General features: G+C 43.0%; 1 protein-coding gene across 1 annotated transcript in view; it reads left to right on the top strand.

Moving 5' to 3' along the window:
* nup205 (nucleoporin 205) overlaps positions 1-19,953 on the top strand; it is a 56,928-nt gene that overhangs the window by 21,796 nt on the left and 15,179 nt on the right. Inside the window, exons 15-32 of the mRNA XM_007911233.2 lie at positions 281-490; positions 1,202-1,301; positions 2,101-2,238; positions 3,708-3,897; positions 4,689-4,809; positions 5,525-5,606; positions 5,881-6,045; positions 7,110-7,234; positions 8,909-9,023; positions 9,198-9,347; positions 11,147-11,221; positions 12,319-12,476; positions 13,103-13,183; positions 14,044-14,235; positions 14,892-15,141; positions 17,041-17,139; positions 17,235-17,383; positions 18,389-18,580. Of these exons, the coding sequence (XP_007909424.1) occupies positions 281-490; positions 1,202-1,301; positions 2,101-2,238; positions 3,708-3,897; positions 4,689-4,809; positions 5,525-5,606; positions 5,881-6,045; positions 7,110-7,234; positions 8,909-9,023; positions 9,198-9,347; positions 11,147-11,221; positions 12,319-12,476; positions 13,103-13,183; positions 14,044-14,235; positions 14,892-15,141; positions 17,041-17,139; positions 17,235-17,383; positions 18,389-18,580 (2,592 nt within the window). The remainder of the gene's footprint in view (positions 1-280; positions 491-1,201; positions 1,302-2,100; positions 2,239-3,707; positions 3,898-4,688; positions 4,810-5,524; positions 5,607-5,880; positions 6,046-7,109; positions 7,235-8,908; positions 9,024-9,197; positions 9,348-11,146; positions 11,222-12,318; positions 12,477-13,102; positions 13,184-14,043; positions 14,236-14,891; positions 15,142-17,040; positions 17,140-17,234; positions 17,384-18,388; positions 18,581-19,953) is intronic.

Raw genomic sequence — 19,953 nt, 5'->3', positions numbered from 1 at the left:
CTTTGTACGGTATGATCCATATATTTTCATTTCATATTTTATAATGCATGCAATTATTCTGCTATAGGGACATCATAAGAATAGAGGAGAAAAAAGCTATTGTTATTTTGTGAAACACAGTAAAGCAGATTCCCTTTCCTTACTGTTGCCAGCGATGCAAAAAGTGTGATGGGAATGCACGATTGCATTTTTTGTGCGATACATTTTTATGTAAAGCCCAGTATTGTGAGTTTCATTTACATTTGTGAACAACCAGTGACGTCTTTTTGCTTTGTTTAAGGTGGAATTGAATGAAATTGAATCCCGGAGTGAGGAGTATGTTCTCACAAGGGCATTTTGCCACCTGTTGAGCACACTGGTGGAGAGTTCTTTCCCCACCAACCTTGGAGCAGGGCTCCGTCCACCAGGATTCGATCCTTACCTGAACTTTCTGAGGGATTCTGTCTTTCTACGCTTCCCTACCAGAGCATATAGAAGAGCTGCAGAAAAGGTTAGAGCCTGTCATTGCTCTGTTATGTCATCCTACAATTCCGTTCTACCTAATCTCCCTGCACTTTGGGACATCACCTCCCGTCTGGATTACTCAAATGCACTCCTGCCGGTCTCCCCTGCTCCACTATTCAAAAAAAATCCAGCTCATTCAGACCTCTTCTGCTGCATACTTACCCGAACCAAACTCCGAGCCCACGTCTCATCGCTTCTGGCCAGGCTCCCCGCCACCGAACAGATTAACTTCAAGATCCTCCCCGCCACTCGTGTTCAAATCCCTTCACTCATGGCACCTCCCTATCTCTGCGACCACCTCACTCCCCAATCCAGCAGCTGGTGCCTCCACTCGACTGGCACAGGCCTCTGCTTGTCCTTCGCACCTTCCACTCCACCATTGGAGGTTGTATTTTCAGCCACTGCACCCCGAAACTGGAACACTCTCCCTCAGTCTTGCCCCCTCCTTTTTCAAGCCTGCCTGAAAACCTTCCTTTTCGACTGTGCTTATGGTCACCTCCCCCCGCCCCCCGGCTTGGAGTCAGGCCCCACCACTGTTAAGCGCTCTTGAGACGTTACCCTGCGTGGAGGGTGCTATATAAGTGTGAGTTGTGGTTGTCCTTTCGATGTGAAAGGCGCTTTACAAATGTAATTTGTTGTTCTGCACCGTGGCTGCATTTAGCAGATCTGATCTTGAATGCATGTTCTCTGGTTGCAGTGGGAGGTAGCCGAAGTTGTGCTTGAGGTTTTCCACAAACTCCTGCGAGATTATGAACCCCAGCCTGATGACTTCACAGACCACATGGTGGAATTGCAAGGTAATTGATTGATTCCAGACAGTTCAGCAGTTGATCTGATTTATAAACCAGAATTGCATCCTCTCCTCATCTGTCATTTATACACATGAACTTTCTAGCAAATGTCTGCAAATGCACGATAATTGTTTATCCAACAATTGGAGACTCTGTGTTGACCCATTTAATGACTTCCACCAGAACACAAAAGAATTAAAAATTCTCATCCTTGCTTTCAAATTCCTCCTGCGACCCCACTTACATTGCATTCCCTCTGCTGAGCAAACACTGACCCGCTTCACTTCTCCCCTCTTGCTCCATCCTCCCTTTGGCAAATGAGCTTTCAACTGTTCTGCCTCTGCTCTCTGGAAGACCATCTTGGAATCCCTCCTTTGTTTCCCTTCCATCCCACTAAAATAATCCGCCTAAGCCGTATCTCTTCAGCCATACTTTCAGATGCCTTCCACTGTCATGAAAAGTGCTTTATTAATGTAAATTGTTTTTGCTGTTATAAAGTGTTTTTTGTCACATTTAAAACATTGACAATAATGGAATATATGCAGTTATTGCTGTGATGTATAAGTTAAAACAGGTGTTTTTGTTAGTCATTTAAAATAAGAGCATTTTAGCTAAAGTCAGGACCCTGGACAGTGAGTGCATTGCTTAACCAATGGAAGTTATGTTGAGCGATAAGAGAATCGTACTGAGTTGAAAGTTTTCATTTTGTTCAAACAAACATTTTAAAACAAGTTTATATTTAAAACAATATTCGTCACTGTTAAGATTCAATACCATCTCTCATTCCTCCACATTTGTGACCTAGGAGAGCTGGTTACTGCCTACAAGTCTCCTGGCTATAACCTGATGTTTCACTTGCTGAATGACTCCCCCATGCTGTGTCTTTGTCTGAGCCTTCTGGAAGAGGGTGTCAAATTGCTGGACACCTACGCACCATTCCCAGGTACCTAGCATGGAATCCACATAATAATAATAATCCTTGCATTTGATATAGCGCTTTTCAAGTCTCAAAGCGCTTCACAGAACAGACTGTAAAGTGAATTGACTGTATATTTGTGAGCATAGTAGTTGGGCAGGGTGCAGTATGGATGCGGTGCCACAACTCTGTTGTGGCTGCTTGCTGTTTGTTGGATCTTCTTGTGTTGCGAATGCGGGTAAATTAGTGGACTACCAAGTGCAAACAAGTCTCATGATCGTAAATCTGTAAGCAGTGGAACTGCAATCGTTTCACTCATTGAATATTTCCACTGAAGTATGTCAGACTGAATATTGGTATTTAGTGCTGTTTAAAAGGGAAACCTATTGGACTGAAAAGCTCTATAATCTGAAAATTTTTATAAGCAGAAAAGTTGGATGTAAGTTCAACTGAGTTGGCAGCACTTACCTCTGGGTCAGAAGATTATAGGTCCTAGTCCCACATTGGAACTTTGAACTAACAATCTCCAATGTGCTGCATTGTTGTAACTGCTGTTCTTGGAGTTTTACCCAACTCCAATTCAATTTTGAGCCAAGATATTTGCAGACACATGAACCACAGAGAATTGAGTGATATTTTTCAAAGTAATAATTTCAGTCCTGTCGAATGTGGTACATTTACTATAGACTGCAGAGTGCCCAGATTTACTCAAAGTATTACTTTATAAGAAAATCCGATTCATAGTTTATATTGCGAAGCAACTGCGTTTCTCAAGATTGGGAACTTAAATCCAGCAATAGTTATTGTTGTGGATGCAAAGCTGACCAGTTTCTTTTTGGCTTCGCTTCCAAAGAGGCGTTAACAATGGGTCCCTATACTTTTTCTGGAGATGCCTTTTCAACTCACAGTTTAGACCCGCGAATTTACAAAACTCAGCCACGTGCTAACCCCATAGTCAGTGATCAGTCGATCATAGTCAGTGGTCATGTGTCTTCAAGCAGCAGCTGCAAGTTATGACGAACTGCAATCTTCAAAGCATAGAATAAACAAAATCACAGAAAATGCTATCCCTTCACAAATCTCAGGACCTGATTCAGAGAGAGAAGGGGGATTCTCCCATTGTCATGGCCAGCATTCTTCCAGATCCATTTGCAGTTCACCTCATGGCTGTTTGTTACTTTCTCATCATTAGCCACTTAGTGTAGGAGCTGCAGTGATCTTGCCTCATTGTGGATGAATTTTCACTGCCCTGAATGAACTTCTGAAGAATATTGTCATCTCCTTGAACTTAGTTTTGCGCAATTTCAACGGTGCCCTTTGGTTGACGGAGCGGATTTCCTAATGATTGGAGTTATTCCGCCCGTTAAAGGCTTGGAAATAAGAACGGAGAATGCAGAAGGATGAGGAAAAACGTGCAATATTATCCAAAGCTCGTTGCTGTATAACTTGCAATGAGGGATCTTATTGGTCACTGACGTGTTTCATTGATGTTTCAGGTAAAAAGCATTTGGAGAAAGCAGTTGAATATTCTTTAGCACTGCTCAACCTGACCTTGCAGAAGGAGAATCTCTTCATGGACTGGCTGAGAGAGAGCCACTCTTCTGTCATAGTGACTCCCTTGGAACAACTGCTTCAGGGCATCAACCCACGCAGCAAGAAGGCTGATCACGTAGTTAATATTGCTCGGTAAGACGGCTGTCGCGACATGCCTTGTTTGGGCTAATTCACAAAAATTCTTCTTGTTGAATGCTAAATTGATGGATTCTGTGCAACTTAATCCCTTACTTCTTCCCACTTTAAATACAAATCCACGAGCAATTAATCTGCTTCTAACTTATTCATATATTTTCAGCCACCAAATGTGTTAGTAGAGCTGAGATCTAAGCACGTTCATTTAACATCTGTTGCATTGTATGAGTTTTTTTTAAGTTCTAATGTTAAGCACTTAACTGCAGGTCAGTCTTATTTGTTCAACACCGATGAGGACAGGGCCTCTGCGTCTCATGGCTGTGTGTGTCCTATGAAGCATAAAGTGTGTACGTGCCCCTAAGTTTGCTGGCCAACAAACTAGTTTTGCATTCTGTGGTGTGCATTTTGGTGAAACCAGGTGATTTTCAGACCGTTGCTTATGGATCCTTCATTGAGGGCAACATTTCACGAAATTCCTCTTCACGCTAGTTATTCTGAAAACTGTTTGGATAATAACACTGAAGATGAATTTCATTATCTGCACCATGGTACCTCTGCCCTGCGAGTGATCCATTTCTGTTCCAATCCCCATCATAATTCTTAATTTGTTTCATCCATCCTGCCAGATTTTGTTAAAATAAATCATTTAATATGGCAGGCTGACACCTCCTTGGGCTTCATAATAATAAAAAATAAACTGTTTCATTCCCATCTTTATAAATTCTGCACTAAAGGTTTTCAAGATTCCATGTTGTACAAATTCTTATACTTTCTCCCCTACCGCACAGCTATCTATGCCATGGAACCAGCAACCCTGAGCTGGCTTTTGAAAGTGCAGAAATTCTCTGCTGTATATCGCACTATCCTAATTCCCAAGGAAAACTGGTGGGAGACTTCACCCAAGACCAGGTGAGTTGTCGTCCAGTCGCTAACCCTATAAAACTGCGAATCTGATATCGATCACTGTGCTTCACAGGTTTCTCTTGTTCCTCATATTCCCTTTCTGCAGCTGAATTGTAATCTCAGCCTAGCTCAGTTGATAGCAGTCTCGCCTCTCAGTCAAAAGGCTGTGGGTTCAAGGTCCACATTTGGCTTTGTGCTCACATTGCCTAGGCTGTTGCTTCCATAAAGTGCTGGGGGAGTGCTTGATTATCGGAGAAGTCGTCCTTTGGTTGAAACATAAAACTGAGATCTGATCTGCATACTCAGGTGGACGTTAAAGATCCCATGGCAGGATTCGAAAAGAGAAGGCGGTTTCTTCCAATGTCCTCGGCGACAATCACCTAAATAAATATTAATCATTCACTTCATGGCACTTCATTGTACTGTATAAATGCAATTTGTTGTTGTTTATTGCTATACACAAATTGGTGCTGCGTTTACCTACAAATATACTTTTGCTGCACTTTATAGTAAATCCTGTGAAGCACCTTTAGATTGTTGATGATGTGATAATGTGCTCCTATCAATTGCAAGAATCATTTGTTTCATTTTACCTTCTGACATGATCATGAGGCAGTCAACTATGGAGCAAATTATCCTTGGTTGACAAGGATTATTAACCTGTAAAAGAGTATGAATCATGCATGCCTCTGACACTGATCTTTTCTTGACTTTTGTGCAGGCTATCAGTCAGAAGTTGATGGCTGGTTTTGTTGAGTGCCTTGACAGCGAGGACGCTGAGGAACTGGTACAACTTCATGACGGTCAGTGTTGGTGAAGGTTCTCAATCATTCCTTTCATCCATGAGATTTTGTTGCTTGATATTGTGATCTATAAAACTGGAAATTAAATTAATGAGTATTCTTTCTCTTACAGTGGGGAAGCTTGCAGCAAAACTCTGCAAAGTTGCCACCACATAATCTTTTTAATGTTAACCCAACGCTTAAATATTGGCCATGTTATGATTGGACCAATTTGTTTGTCTGTTTGTTCTCATCCTCCCTCCCAACTCCAGCTCATGTTGTTCCTTTGTCACAGACACTGATTTAGAAAAGAAACGTTCCTTGATCAGGCATCACACGAGAATCCACATCTTGAATTTGCTCATTACCTCACTGGAGCTGAAGCCTCCCAACCTTGCCCTCTACTTGTTGGGCTACGAACTGAGAAAGCCAGTCAGTGCCACCAATCTGCAGGATCCAGGTACCTTCTCACTTCACTCCTTGTGCCTTCATCTGTTAAGCAAAGGTTTCCTACTTGTGTCGATCTGTGGACGGAACATGAAGGATAGCCTGCCATGAACTTATTACGAAGTTCCGTAGAGAAGTGGTTAAAGTGAGAGGAGCGGGGTTCAATTCCCAGGCAGGATGAAACCTTAGGCATGTTTCCTTACTCCATACACTTCTGTTTACCTAGCAGTAAGTGGAACCTGGTGTTAGTCGATTGGTATATCGCTTTCCAGTGATAATAAGCCCTCCCTTACCCAAAAAATGTTTTTGCTCACTCATTCCACAACTGTTTGTGGGACACTGCTGTGTGCAATTGGCTGACATGTTTCGCCCACAAAATATACACTTTAGAAATATATTCTGTGGGTGCTTTGAGACATCTCAATGCTGTGATAAGGCTGTTTGCTGTGTATATATTTGAAAAGGAAAAATTTGCTGGGTTATGGGAAAAGAGTGGGAAATGCGACTTTTTGGATAGTTCTTTCAAAGAGCTGGCACAGGCATGATGGACCAAATGGCCGCCTTCTATGCTGTAAGATTCTGTATTGGGCATTTTTTTTCCGGCCAGGGTGATATTCTTGAGGATGGGATGTACTCGTTGCAAAATTTGTTTGACGCTTAGAATGAGGCACTATTACCCCACTGATAACTCACACGTCCTACAAATGATATTGAGTTGCACTGGTTAAAATGGATTTTAAATAAGTGTGACGTTCGTTGTGGAAATTTGAAAAAATGGTTTCTGGGAAAGGGAATATTTAGATGTGGTGGAAGGCCAATGCACAGGAAGGCATTATTTGGAAGATGAATTCGGGAGGGTGGAGAGAGATGGAAGGGAATGCATTTGTTCATCTTCCCTGAACGACCGAAGCATTGCCTTTCTCTTCATCTTGTTTTACCTTTCAATCGCAATTTGCATTTCATTAATGAGATGGTCATGAGATTTGCCTCCAAACAAAGAAAACTTTTGAAGGGTAATAATTGTAAATGGATTTCTAATCCTTCCTTCCTTCCTTCCTTGTCTTCTTGCTAATTTAGGGGTTCTCGGTTGTCCACGAACCTGCCTTCACTCTATTTTGAACATTCTTGAGAAAGGGACTGAAGGGAGGAATGGTCCTCTGGCTGTCAAGGAGTCACCACATTTAGCTGAACTTTGCTATCAGGTAGGAATCAACAACAACAACAACAACAACAAGATTCCATTTATAGAGCGCCTTTCACGTCAGGAGGACGTCCCAAGGCGCTGCACAGTTGGGTCATGACCCGAGCAGGGGGGAAATGGTCAGGGTGAGGGGAGGGAAGGGAGGGAGAGAGGAGGGGGAAATGGTCAGGGTGAGGGGAGGGAAGGGAGGGAGCGAGGAGGAGGAAGAGAGTCGAGAGGGGAGCTGAAGGCACGGTCAAAGAGAAAGGTTTTGAGACCGGCCTTGAAGGAGGAAAGGGAGGAAGCAAGGCGAAGGCACTGGGGGATGGAGTTCCAGAGCCTCGGGGCTGAGAGGCTGAAGGCCCGACCACCGATAGTAGGGCGGTTGGGGCGGGGGACGTGGAGCAGACCGGAGCCAGAGGAACGGAGGGTACGGGCAGGTAGGTAGGGGATAGTAGGTTGGAGAGGTAGGAGGGAGCAAGGCCGTGAATGGCCTTGTAGGTGAGGATGAGGATCTTGAAATCAATCCTCTGGGGGATGGGGAGCCAGTGGAGGCGAGCGAGGGTGGGAGTGATGTGGTCCCGAAGCCTGGTGCGGGACAGTACACGAGCTGCAGAGTTCTGAATGACCTGCAGCTTGTGGAGGGAGGTGGCGGGAAGGCCGGCGAGGAGAGAGTTCCCATAGTCCAGCCTTGAGGTGACAAAGGCGTGAACCAGGGTTTCAGCAGCGTGAGGGGTGAGGTAGTGCCGTAATCTGGCGATCAATTGCTCTTTCCAGAAAACACCCAGAAAAGAAAGTCACCCTTTGTGACCACATGCATCAAATAAAGTGCTGCTGAAGTGCACTGTTGTTTTGAACACATCGAGCTATGTCATGCCTCAATTTCAATAAAAACGAGAATGTAAAAGTACAAATATTGATTAATATTGCTCATCCCTCAGCAGATCAAGATCTCGGCCTAACTTTAATCCCTCTGTGACCTTTGGCCCAATCCCGACCTCTACGACTTTCTCAAACGGTTCAAACCTGGCCTCTCCCTCCATTCAGCAGTCAGCAGCTTGTTTCATGTGCCTGTCTGCCCCTGTTCTCCAAGACTCCATCTTGGAGTCACTACGACTCACCCCTTCCCTGGCCTGCTTCAAAGCCCACAATACTTTACTCTTTGACCACCCCTTCAGTCATCACTCCCACCCCAGGTTGGGTGCAAACCCTGGACTGTCGAGTACCTTCAGACTTCCTCCCAAAGTGAAAGAGGCTAAATGCATGTAAATTTGTTGTGAAGTAAATAACATACATGTATTTAAGAAACTTGAGGCATACCTAAAGGAGAATAGAGGGGTATAGATGAGGGGAATAGGAGGAGCTCCTTTACCCTACCCCCCTTATGTGGCCTCAATTTAACATCTCTGAAGCACGGTGCCTCCCAACAATGTAGCGCGCCCACCCCAGCATTGCATTGGAGTGTTAGCTTAGACAGCTGATGCGAGTTCGAAGTGTCAATGTGGCTTGGAGCAGTATTCTAACTCTGAGGCGAGGGTGCTACCAATCTAGCCAGGATGACCTATTAACATAACAAAAGGTTTAAATGTTGTCATGGAGAGCCATGTCTTCAGTCAGTACTTCAAATGGTGCAATTGCAAGAAATATTGATTATCTTTTTGACGCTGACCAATTTATTTCTTTCTCTTTCCCCCAGGTGATTTATCAGTTGTGTGCGTACTCTGAGACTTCAGGGCCAACCATGCGATATCTGAGAACAAGCCAGGATTTTCTCTTCTCTCAGCTCCAGCATCTGCCCTTCATTGTTAAAGGTAAAAGTGGAGCTGAGACACAGTTTTACAATTAAGATTGAAGATTTCATTGTAAATTAGTGATCACAGCAGATCTGAAGATTTTCTTATATTATGACTCGTAGCAATGAAGAGTCATCAAAATATATTGCGTGTTTCTGTATAGGTCGTAGATAATTACAATTTCTGTTGTAGGCCATGAAATCTCAGCACTAAGCCAGATGTCGTGGCTGATGAAGACTGCTGGTATTGAATTGCGTGTCACCTCCCTGAATCGCCAGCGTTCTCACACACAACGTCTTCTCCATCTAATCCTCGACGATGTGCCTCTCCGATCCTTTGCTGGTAATTGTCTATGTCCTGTCGGTGCAGTTTTCCATTTTATTGTATGTGTCAGTCTGGCTTAATGGTAGCAGTCTCGCCTCTGAGTCAGAAGCTTGTGGGTTTAAGTTCGATGTCAGGACTTGGAATATAGTCTCAGCTGACACTCCAATGCACTGCTGGGGTGGGTGTGTTGCATTGTTGGAGGTGCATTCCTTTGGGTGAGACGTTAAACCAAGGTCCCGTCTGCCTCTTTCAGGTGGACGTTAGAGATACCATGGCACTATTCCAAAAGAGGAGGGAATTTTTCTGAGTGTCCTGGCCCACAAATCCCCAATAAAATTGGTCACTCACTCATTCCATGGCTGTTTGCAGGACATTGTTGTGCACAACCGACTACCTTGTTTCACACAAAAATACAATCAATTTACTTTACATTATATTTTGTAGAGTGTTTTGAGAAGTCCCAATGAGTTGATAAGGGGCTATATGAAATGCAAGCGTTATAATTATGTTTTCAATGCAGAAAGTTTCTGACTCCCTTTCCTCACACACCAAAAAGTGCAGTGTACAATTGAATCTGGAGAATTGTCCTGGGAATTGGTAAGATTAAAACAGCTTGTTTTTTCAATATGTAAATTGAAAGAGATATGCAATAATTGACATCTATACTTGGAAATCCCATAAATTTACTATGTTATTACATTAAAACCCATATTCGCCTGAGCTTATCAAAGCATCTGGCACAAAATTGGAGTCCTGTAGCCTAGAGGTTAGAGCATTTGTCTTGCAAAATAGAGAACCTGGGTTTGATTCCCAGCAAGGCGAAACATTGGGCAAGTTTCCTTACTCCAAACGCTTCTGTTTACTTAGCAGTAAGTAGGAATCCGGTTGTTAACCGATTGGCGCATCGCTTTTCCGGAGGTAATAATTCCTTCAAAATAAATAAAAATAATTTGGTCAGTCAATCCACGACTATTTGTGGGACGCTGCTGCGCTCAATTGGCTGCCATATTTTGCCCACAAAATATGCACTCAATTCACTTTACAGTATATTCTGTGAAGCGCTTTGAGATGTCGAAGATGTGATAAGGCGCTGTATCAAATGCGAATATTATTAAAACAAAAATAGGTTATATTCAGTTATGGTTTTATATGAGCAGCTTGCCTGCTTTAACAACTTAAACATATAGTATGTGGTGAGAGACTGTGTGTGAGAGGGAGAGAGAGTTTGCGAGTAAGTGCGTGTGTGAGAGAGAGCATGAGGCAGAGGGAAAAAACAGAGTACAGAGACCTAACTCTATGACTGCACTTTCAGTCATCTTTTTCCCTCCCATTTGGCTCCCACCTCTAGCGCAGGTGCCCAGCCAGGAGTGAAAAAAGCACTGGCTAAATGTTAGGTTTCTAGAAGGGAAATACAAAATTTTTTCTTATGCAGCCCGTGGACATTTTTCAAATAGGGCAACCGGTCCTCGGCACCCAAAAGGTTGAACCACCTTGTCTCAAATGATTCCTGCAAGATTCTTTTACTGTATACCTGCAATGTGTGGCTGCAGAATAATACCGACTCATCTTATATTAGGCTGACTCAACACAAAGTTGCATTCTGGTTGTATTCAAGAGCTTTGACTGTTGATGTGGAAAGTGCTGATGTGGAAAGTGAGGTCTTGTAAATGTATAACAGACTGAATGCTGTACATGATTTTATTTGGAGTCTTCCACTTCAGTGATGTCACTTGTCATAGTGGATAATATCCTGGGGGTGTCATTAAAGCCTAATTGATCTTCTGGTTTATGTTGTTATGCTTCCTTTCATTCATTAGTTGATACCGAAGGAAGTCTGGATGAAGAAACAAGATGTGTCAGTGGATTTCTGCATTTTGACACCATCTCCAAAGGTGAGGCTTGAAAACACACAGCTCTCAGGTTCTTTCAGCCCATAATGTTCCAAATTTGCAGTTTTATGTGTTGCCCAGATTTGTGGTTCAGTGGTCTAAAAGACTCTGTTTTCATGACATTTATGTAATGTATTAATTGGGTTCAATAAGTTTAACATGATCTTAACCTGCATCAATGCTTCAGGGTGTTAACAACTTTCTTCAGCTCTACGTGCGTAAAACTGAGGCCCTCTTGATTGGCTCGAGTCAGCGCCTCCGTACCCCTGGCTCTGACAGCATCAGCATCCAAGGCTGCACTCTCCACCTCTCAAAGCCAGTCAGGAACCTCGGTGTTCTGTTCGACCCTGAGCTGTCCTTTCTCCCTCATATCCGCGCCACAACTGGCACCGCCTTCCATCACCTCCGGAACATCGCCAGACTACGGCACTACCTCACCCCTCACGCTGCTGAAACTCTGGTCCACACCTTTATCACCTCAAGGCTGGACTATGGGAACTCTCTCCTCGCCGGCCTTCCCGGCACCTCCCTCCACAAGCTGCAGGTCATTCAGAACTCTGCAGCTCGTGTACTGTCCCGCACCAGGCTTCGTGACCACATCACTCCCACCCTCGCTCGCCTGCACTGGGTCTCCATCCCCCAGAGGATCGAATTCAAGATCCTCATCCTCACCTACAAGGCCATTCACGGCGTTGCTCCCTCCTACCTCTCTGACCTACTATCCCCCTACTTAGCTGCCCGTACCCTCCGTTCCTCTGGCTCCGGTCTGCTCCACATCCCCCACTCCAACCGCCCTACCATCAGTGGCCGGGCCTTCAGCCTCTAAGCCCCTAGGCTCTGGAACTCTATCCCCCAGTGCCTTTGCCTTGCTTCCTCCCTTTCCTCCTTCAAGGCCGGTCTCAAGACCTTTCTCTTCGACCGTGCCTTCAGCTCCCCTCTCAACTCTCTACCCCCTCCTCGCTCCCTCCCTTCCCTCCCCTTGACCATTTCTCCTCTGCTCGGGTCCTGACCCAACTGTACAGCGCCTTGGGACGTCCTCCCGACGTGAAAGGCGCTCTATAAATGGAATCTTGTTGTTGTTAATTTTACTTCTTAATTAGTGCGTCGAAAGATCCTCAGTGTTTTGGACTCGATCGACTTTTGCCAAGAGGGTCCTGAAGAACTTCATCTGGATTTCTTCGACCGTGCCCAGATTGAACAGGTCATCTGTAAATGTGAGCACAAGAATCAGCAGGGCCAGATTGTCTGCAATGTGAAGGTACCTAGTCTGAGGGGAGAGTTTCAGCAGCATCTTCTAAAGTACCATTTTGAACTTTCCCATCCCCTAGCTCGGAAGCCCGGTCAGCAGTGTGACACGTTCTCCTGACATGAAAGGCGCTATGTCAATATACATCATACTGTAAATTGCTGTCTATTTGAAAATATGCACCTCTTCACTTTGTACTTTTTCATGTTTTTCACTGATCTGATAATGAGTGATCTTACTTGGAATACAATGTTCACATAGAACATTTGTTTCACAATATAACCCACTGGCGCGCTCCTCTCCCCTTAATTGCCTTCAAAGTGAGCAATGGGAGGGAACACCATCACCCCAAAGCAAGTCTTTTAATAAAATAATCTTGTAAGATTTGTTCCCAGCCTTTCAGTGAGTGAGATACATTTTGTATTCTCTGACTCAGTCACCTCCATTTGCAGGGTGGAGAAATCTCACCCACCTGCCCATTGTTAACGCTGCATTATTTCGAGACATAAAATTACAAGGAAAATTATATTTTCAGTGAGGGAACTCCCATTCCCCCCATAGTAAATGTTCACTAAACATTGTTCAAATACCTCTACTAAACTGCTGCTGTTTTTTAATAAGTAATGTGTACCTTTCAGCTCCTTCACCGAGTGCTGATTGCAGAAATAAATGCCTTGCAGGGCATGGCGGCTCTCGGACAAAGACCCTTGCTGATGGAGGTGAGGTTGCTAGCATGTGTATGATTGCCAGATTGTTAGGTTATATTCACTCATTGTCCTCCTGTGATTTTTTTTCTGCATTGTAAGGTTCAGTACAACCTGGGTTTTTTTTTTCCCTTCTTGAAAAATAAACTTAAAGACCAGCAAAGTGGATCATCGCTTCTTCAGCAATCAGCAACTGACCCACTTTCCGCGAAGTGCAGGACAGTTGTTTTAACTGCAGCCTAAAAATACCTGGATCTTGAATGATGAGTTAGAATGCATATATTTTGTAGGACATCAAATGTAAATAATATTGCCATCTTTTCAAGAATGGTGAGTAAAGGGTACTTCAGTTCACCCACAAAATACACATAGTCATAGCAATTTACAGTAAATCCTGTAAAGCGTTTGGGACGTCTTAACAACGTGATAAGACTCTATCAAATGCAAGCATTATGATTATTCTTTAATTTAAATGAAGACCGAACCAGGTTGGCTATTTAACTTTGGAAAGTGTGCAGTATCGAAGGCCTTCCAATAGTCCAAATAATAATCCTTACATTTGATAGAGTGCCGAAATGTTTCCCTCTGATCTTTCACTCATCTTTCCCCTCGGCACCCACCCCTTGCCCGGATACCCATCCTGCTTTTTAGAGCGCTTTGAGATGTCCTCCTGATGTGAAATATACAAATTTATGTTATACAGTGCATTTTACGTCATGTTCAGTCAAGTGTAGTGACTGCATATTTTGAAGTAAGTGAAAATGTCATATTGACGTGAATCATATCCAAAACCTCTTTATCCGTTTGTGCTTTGGGAAAGCAGCTGTTTCGATATTAGATATCCAGTGATTTTTCTGGTTGTTAATCTTGTGCAGGAGATCAACACGATACTACAGCACGTGGTGCAGAGAAACAAGTTACGGGAGTGTCTTCACGCCAAGCGTCACACCTTGGAGTCATGGCGGCAGCTGGTGGAGATCATACTGGCGGCTTGTCCCCAGGACCTGATTCAGGGAGAGGATAGACAAATTATTATCCGGGACCTTCTGCATGACCTCCATGACAAGGTGATCAAAAATATTTTGTACGCCTGCATGTTTGTGCTACAAACAGCCTGGAGGTGGATGACCAAGTTAACTGATCACCAGGTTGGCCAAGTCAATAGGGAGAAATTTACGCTTTTTTTCAAATAACGCCACAAGCACTTCAACATTCCTTTGAACAGGTATAGACAGAACCTCGGTTTAACGTCTCAACTTCCGACAATGCAGAGCTCCCCCAGAACTGCACTGCCATCTCAGCCGAGTCCGTGAGCTCTTAAGTTCCTGATGTGGGACTTGAATGTACAACCTTCTGACGACCATTTTTTTTTGCCAATTTCTCCCTCCACTTTCTTGGGGCCAGTTGATGCTGGGTTAAGATTGCAAAGGTGATGGAGCAAAAAATAATGCATGGTTCCAAGTGGCATGAATGAATCCTGTATTTATTTGCATTCACAAAAGCCACTTATTTGCAATGACGTGAATGCTGCCAAATGATGGAAGGAAACACAGCAGGGCAAAAGTTAAAGCAGTGTATTTCTTTGTAGGGATGGGAACAAACTGTTGAGTGAAAAGAACGGAATCTAATTTTTGAGTGTAATTAGTCAAAAACGCATCTTTCTTCATTTCTGTAGTATTCGTAGCTTGATATTGCTGCTGATCTGTATCTCTGTTGCCCTCAGATTCTGGATGAGGAAGCTGCCCATGAGCTTATGTCAGTCGTTGCTGGGACCGTGTTCACCCTTACAGCTCACCTCACCCAGGCTGTACGCAATGAACAAAAAATAGCACTCTCTGCTCACTCGCAATACATCTCAATGTTAGATGGTAATTCCACAACCGCAGAGAGCACCTCAGCTGGCTTCGCTTCCATTGGAGACTCTTCTCTGCACATCATCCTGAAGAAGCTGCTGGATTTCATTCTTCGAACTGGTGAGTCATAACTGGTGAGCTGTGTGAGGTAATTGAGAGTTGAAAATTAGTTCACTCAGTCATTTACTTTCTGAGCTAGGTGGGTCTGCAGTATTCCAGGGCACTGCCAGTGACACACCAGCCGGTCTGGCTCATCAGAAGGATTCTTCACGCTCAGCGTGTAGTTTCCCCCTCCACAAGCTGAAGGCAAAATGGGTAGGTGGTTCTCACTGGACAAACAGAAGAAAGCTTGCAAGACTGCTCTCAATAGTAAGCTTTGTGGTTTTAGCTGGTTAAACTCCAGTTACCGCAATGCACACTATGGAGTTCCCAAGCCTTGATTCTTGCCAAACTGCGTCAAATTCTGGTAAACAGGTTCTTCCATCCAGGGAGAGAGTGTGCATTCCATTCCAGAGACGGAAATTTCCATGTGTAGCTGACCACATGTGTATGTCTGGTTTGGATATGCTTGGTAATGCATAGTTTTACATGGTTACCAAAAAGTTGTGATATTATTACAATGTCTTAATAAGAAATTATGATTTTTTGGGATAATAGACATTTTGGTCACCCTGTAAGTGCATCAGATACTCAGTTAACCACACATAGCGGACCAAACCAATGGAGGAGTTCCGTGAAAACAATCTATCCACCAATTAAACGAGATATGGTCATTGCCTTTAAGATCTCTTTGAGATTGCTGTTTACCTCATTCTTTGGGGCGTCGGTGGGGCTGAATGATAAATTTCCTGCAGTATATGACCTATAGAAAAATCCAGATGGAAACACTGGAGATTGAAGTTAAGTGCTGCAGTTCCTGATTTTTGCCACATTTTTGCAAATGAACATTTACACCATTTGAATGCTTGACCCTAGACACTAAATAATAATCCTTGCATTTGATATAGCAACTTATCATGTCTTTCAGATGTCTTAAAGCGCTTCAGAGAATATACTGTCATGTGAATTTACTGTATATTTTGTGGGCGAAACGTGGCAGCCAATTGCGCACAGCAATGACCCACAACTAGTTATGGATTGAAGTGACCAATTTATTATTTTTTTGAAGGAATTATTACTCCCGGAAATGTGATTCGCCAATCTACTAATAACTGGGTTCGTACTTACTGCTAGGTAAACAGAGGTGTGGAGTAAGGAAACGTGACCAACATTTCACCTTGCTGGGAATTGAACCCAGGTCTCTCGCTTGCGAGGCAAACGCCTAACCACTGAGCTACAGCAATAAATGTTATAGTGACTCAAACTTTTCACTTAGGCAGTGTGTAAGTGCTGATTTGAGATAATAATAATCCTTGCATTTGATATAGTCTTATCATGTCGTCCAGACATCTCATAGCGCTTCACAGAATATACTGTAAGGTGAATTGACTGTACTTTACTTTTTGGTTAAGGTGATTCACGATTGTTTCAATTTCTAAGTAGCTTCCAGGCTATTTTTCCTTTACTTTAATTTTTCTCTGACTTTCATCAAGATATCCAATTTTGCAAGGAGAAAAAGATTGTATCCTTCCTGTCCAGTGAAAAGTTGAAGTGTTTAGGCCGTTCAGAATAAAACGTCAATTTACTGTACTAAAGTTGTGTTTGGAAGCTTGCCTTTTCGGGAAAATTTATTTTTACAAGTTTTGTCGAAGTAATGTCATATTTGGAGCTGACAGTATGATAACTGCATTCGATATCGCACCCTATCATGCTGTTGAGGAGCCTCAAAGTGCTTCATAAGATTTCAGTGTATGGTGTGATAACTATTTGTAGGTGAATGTGGCAGCCAATTTGCACACAACAGTGTCCCCAAAACAACCTTGAAGTGAATGAGTAATTTTATGGGGGGGGCATGGGTGTTGTTAGCCAGGAGAAACTCTCTTGATATTTGATACTTCCTTCAACTGATTTTCTCATCAGGTGGGGGATTCCAGCGTGTTAGAGCACACCTGTATGGAGCCCTGCTATATTACTTGCAGATCAGCCAGAAACCAGATGAGCCGGATACCTTGGAAACAGGTACGAGAGTGTGGTGTAGGGAAAGAACGCAGGAATGTGGAAGATAATCCATATGTTTAAATCTACATATTTCTTGTTTAATCTTTCTGTTTCAGGTCAAAAAACCATGTGGGAACGGCTAACGGCTCCCGAAGACGAGTGCAGCAAGCTCCAGAGGGAGAACATGGCAATCATTGAGAGTTATGGGGCATCGCTAATGGAAGTTGTGTGTCGAGATGCTTGTGATGGGCATGAAATAGGAAGGGTATGTGCGCAGCAAGTAATGTTCAGAATTGGAGCTGAACTCATTTTCAATCCAAGAATTGAATTTTTTGCTCGATTTCTTCTTAAATTGTTAACTGCTTGTAGGGGGATAAGCTTGTCTTGAAGGATAGGAGGAGAAATCAGTGTGGTTTCTGCTCCCAATGTCCTTCAGGAGATAATCTTCCTTCTGTATGAATGTAGAGTGAATAATAATAATAATCCTTGCATTTGATATAGCCCTTTCCACATCTTCTAGACGTCTCAAAGCACTTCACAGAATTACATAAGAATCAGGAGTAGCCATTCGGCCCTTCGTGCCTGCTCCGCCATTCAATAAGATCATGGCTGATCTTCTCACCTAACTCTGATTACCTGCCCTATCCCCATATCTCCTAATCCCTCTATTTTTCAAGAATCTATCAGTCTCAGCCTTGAAAATGTTCAAGGACTGAGCATCTACAGCCTTCTGGGGTAGTGAATTCCATAAGTTCACTACCCTCTGAGTGAAGAAATGTTTCCTCAACTCTGTTCTAAGAGGCTGACTATTGTAAATTGACTGTACATTTGTGGGCTAAACGGGGCAGCCAATTGCTTCCCACAGTTGGCTCTTGCAGTTTAACTCTTACAGTTTTGTTTTGACCAGAATTATTATGTAGATTCATATATGAAGAGTTTCAGTTTGTATGGGATGAACCAAGATACTGGGAGGCACCTAGCTATTTGGACATTCATAGGGGGTGAAATTCAGAATGGGGTTGGGGGAGATGTGGGACATGGGACAACTTCCATTTCCACAATGGTCCTTGTTGCACTACTGTCGATGCCAGCATATTCACTTTTCCCTTTCTTACCCCCACTGACCCCTCAAAAAATGTGTCTCAGAATATCAATGTGCTCAATCTTGTCTTGTTGCAAATCTGCCAGAATTAGCTCTGAGTGGGGACAGGCGAATTTGATGGGTGTTTGGATTCTAACCTGTGATGTTTTTTGTAACTGCTTATTTCAGATGCTGGCATTGGCAGTCCTGGATCGCATCGTGGCTATCGACCAGCACCATCAATGGCTGTGCTACCTCACCAATAGCGGCTACCTGAAAGCAGTGGCTGACAGCTTGGCCCAGGATGACGTCACTCTCCAGAGTATGCTGAGTCCCCAGCCTCCATTACTGAAAGCCTTGTACATTTATGAATCCAAAATGGTAAGTTTGTTTGTCAACATCCAGGTCAGATGTCAACATTGCTTCAGCATATTTGTTCTGTCTGCTTCCTACTTCCCACACCCAGATAATGTCAGATAAACTGAAATCACCCTTTCACACAGTTTTTCAACAAGCTGGAACCATTTTTTTCTTTCTATTTTGTTATGTGAGCTTTGTGCTGAAGCCCATGGGGCAATCCAAGATCTGTGAAGCATTGCACTTTTTTTTTTAGAGAGAGTTTTGTAGCTAGTGTGCTTTTAGACAGGCTGACACTGCAATGCACTTCAGGAGAGCGCTGTTTCATTGGAGATGTCGATCTTCCAATGAGGCGTTAAACTCGTCTGCCTATTCACTTTGCATGACTCAGAAAGAGAAAGAAGTTTCTGCCAGTATCCTGGCCAGCAATTCTTAGGATGGAATTGGTCATTCAATTTGTCACTGTTGGAGGACATTGCTGTGCATATACTGGCTGCCACATTCAACAACAAAATTACATTTATAGAGCGCCTTTCACGTCGGGAGGATGTCCCAAAGCGCTGTCATTTGCCTCAAAGGGCACATTTGCTAAACTTCACAATAAAATCTTACTTTGGAACAGTAAGTAAGTGATTTGGAACATCTCAATGGGATAATAAGGCACTGTTTCAAAAGCAAGGATTATTATTTTTAGTTGAGAAAGCAGGCACTGGTAAAATATTCAATCTTCAATATTGTGTAAAATTGAATCTTCTGGGCTGATGATTATAATGGAGTCCAGGCAAGCTGCTTCATTGATTGAAGTTTCAATCCTATGAATCCTATCAATGTTCTTGAAGAATTTTTGGATCTATCTTTGGTTAATTGCTAAAAATAGATAATAATAATAATAATCCTTGCATTTGATTATCATGTTGAGACATCTCAAAACTCTACGCAGCATATATCTATATATATATATATATATATATATAGCTGCTTATTAAGAAGATGCAGTGAAATGGTATCTTTTTATAGCCAACGGCGTCAGCTGGATCTCTGTCGATGAACATATTTTGTCAGTGACCTGCATTCTGTCAGGAAGTGTTGCCTCCAGTGGAGATTCCTACCTAGATGTTGAGTAAATTGCTTCCTGTGAAAAATTGGAATGTATCGGGAGAAAATACTTGAGTTCAAACAGAAGATTCAGAAATTTGAAGCAAATGGGAATTTTGTTTTGTCGCCCCATCTGTCTGATCTTCAGTTTAATTGCATTCTGGTGGTTTCCGAGTATACTGGAGAATCAAGGGCAAAGCATGTTGGTTGACAAATATTTTATTTAGGGAAATGTTTTTATCTGCTGCTTTGTCAGAATCCAGAGTATTGTTTGAAATTATATTTTTGAATTAAAATTTCTG

Source organism: Callorhinchus milii, unplaced genomic scaffold (genome assembly GCF_018977255.1).
Source record: "Callorhinchus milii isolate IMCB2004 unplaced genomic scaffold, IMCB_Cmil_1.0 Scaffold5, whole genome shotgun sequence".
Lineage (NCBI taxonomy): Eukaryota > Metazoa > Chordata > Chondrichthyes > Chimaeriformes > Callorhinchidae > Callorhinchus > Callorhinchus milii.
The sequence above is the reverse complement of the archived record's forward strand: the minus strand, read 5'-3'. Positions and strand labels throughout refer to the sequence as shown.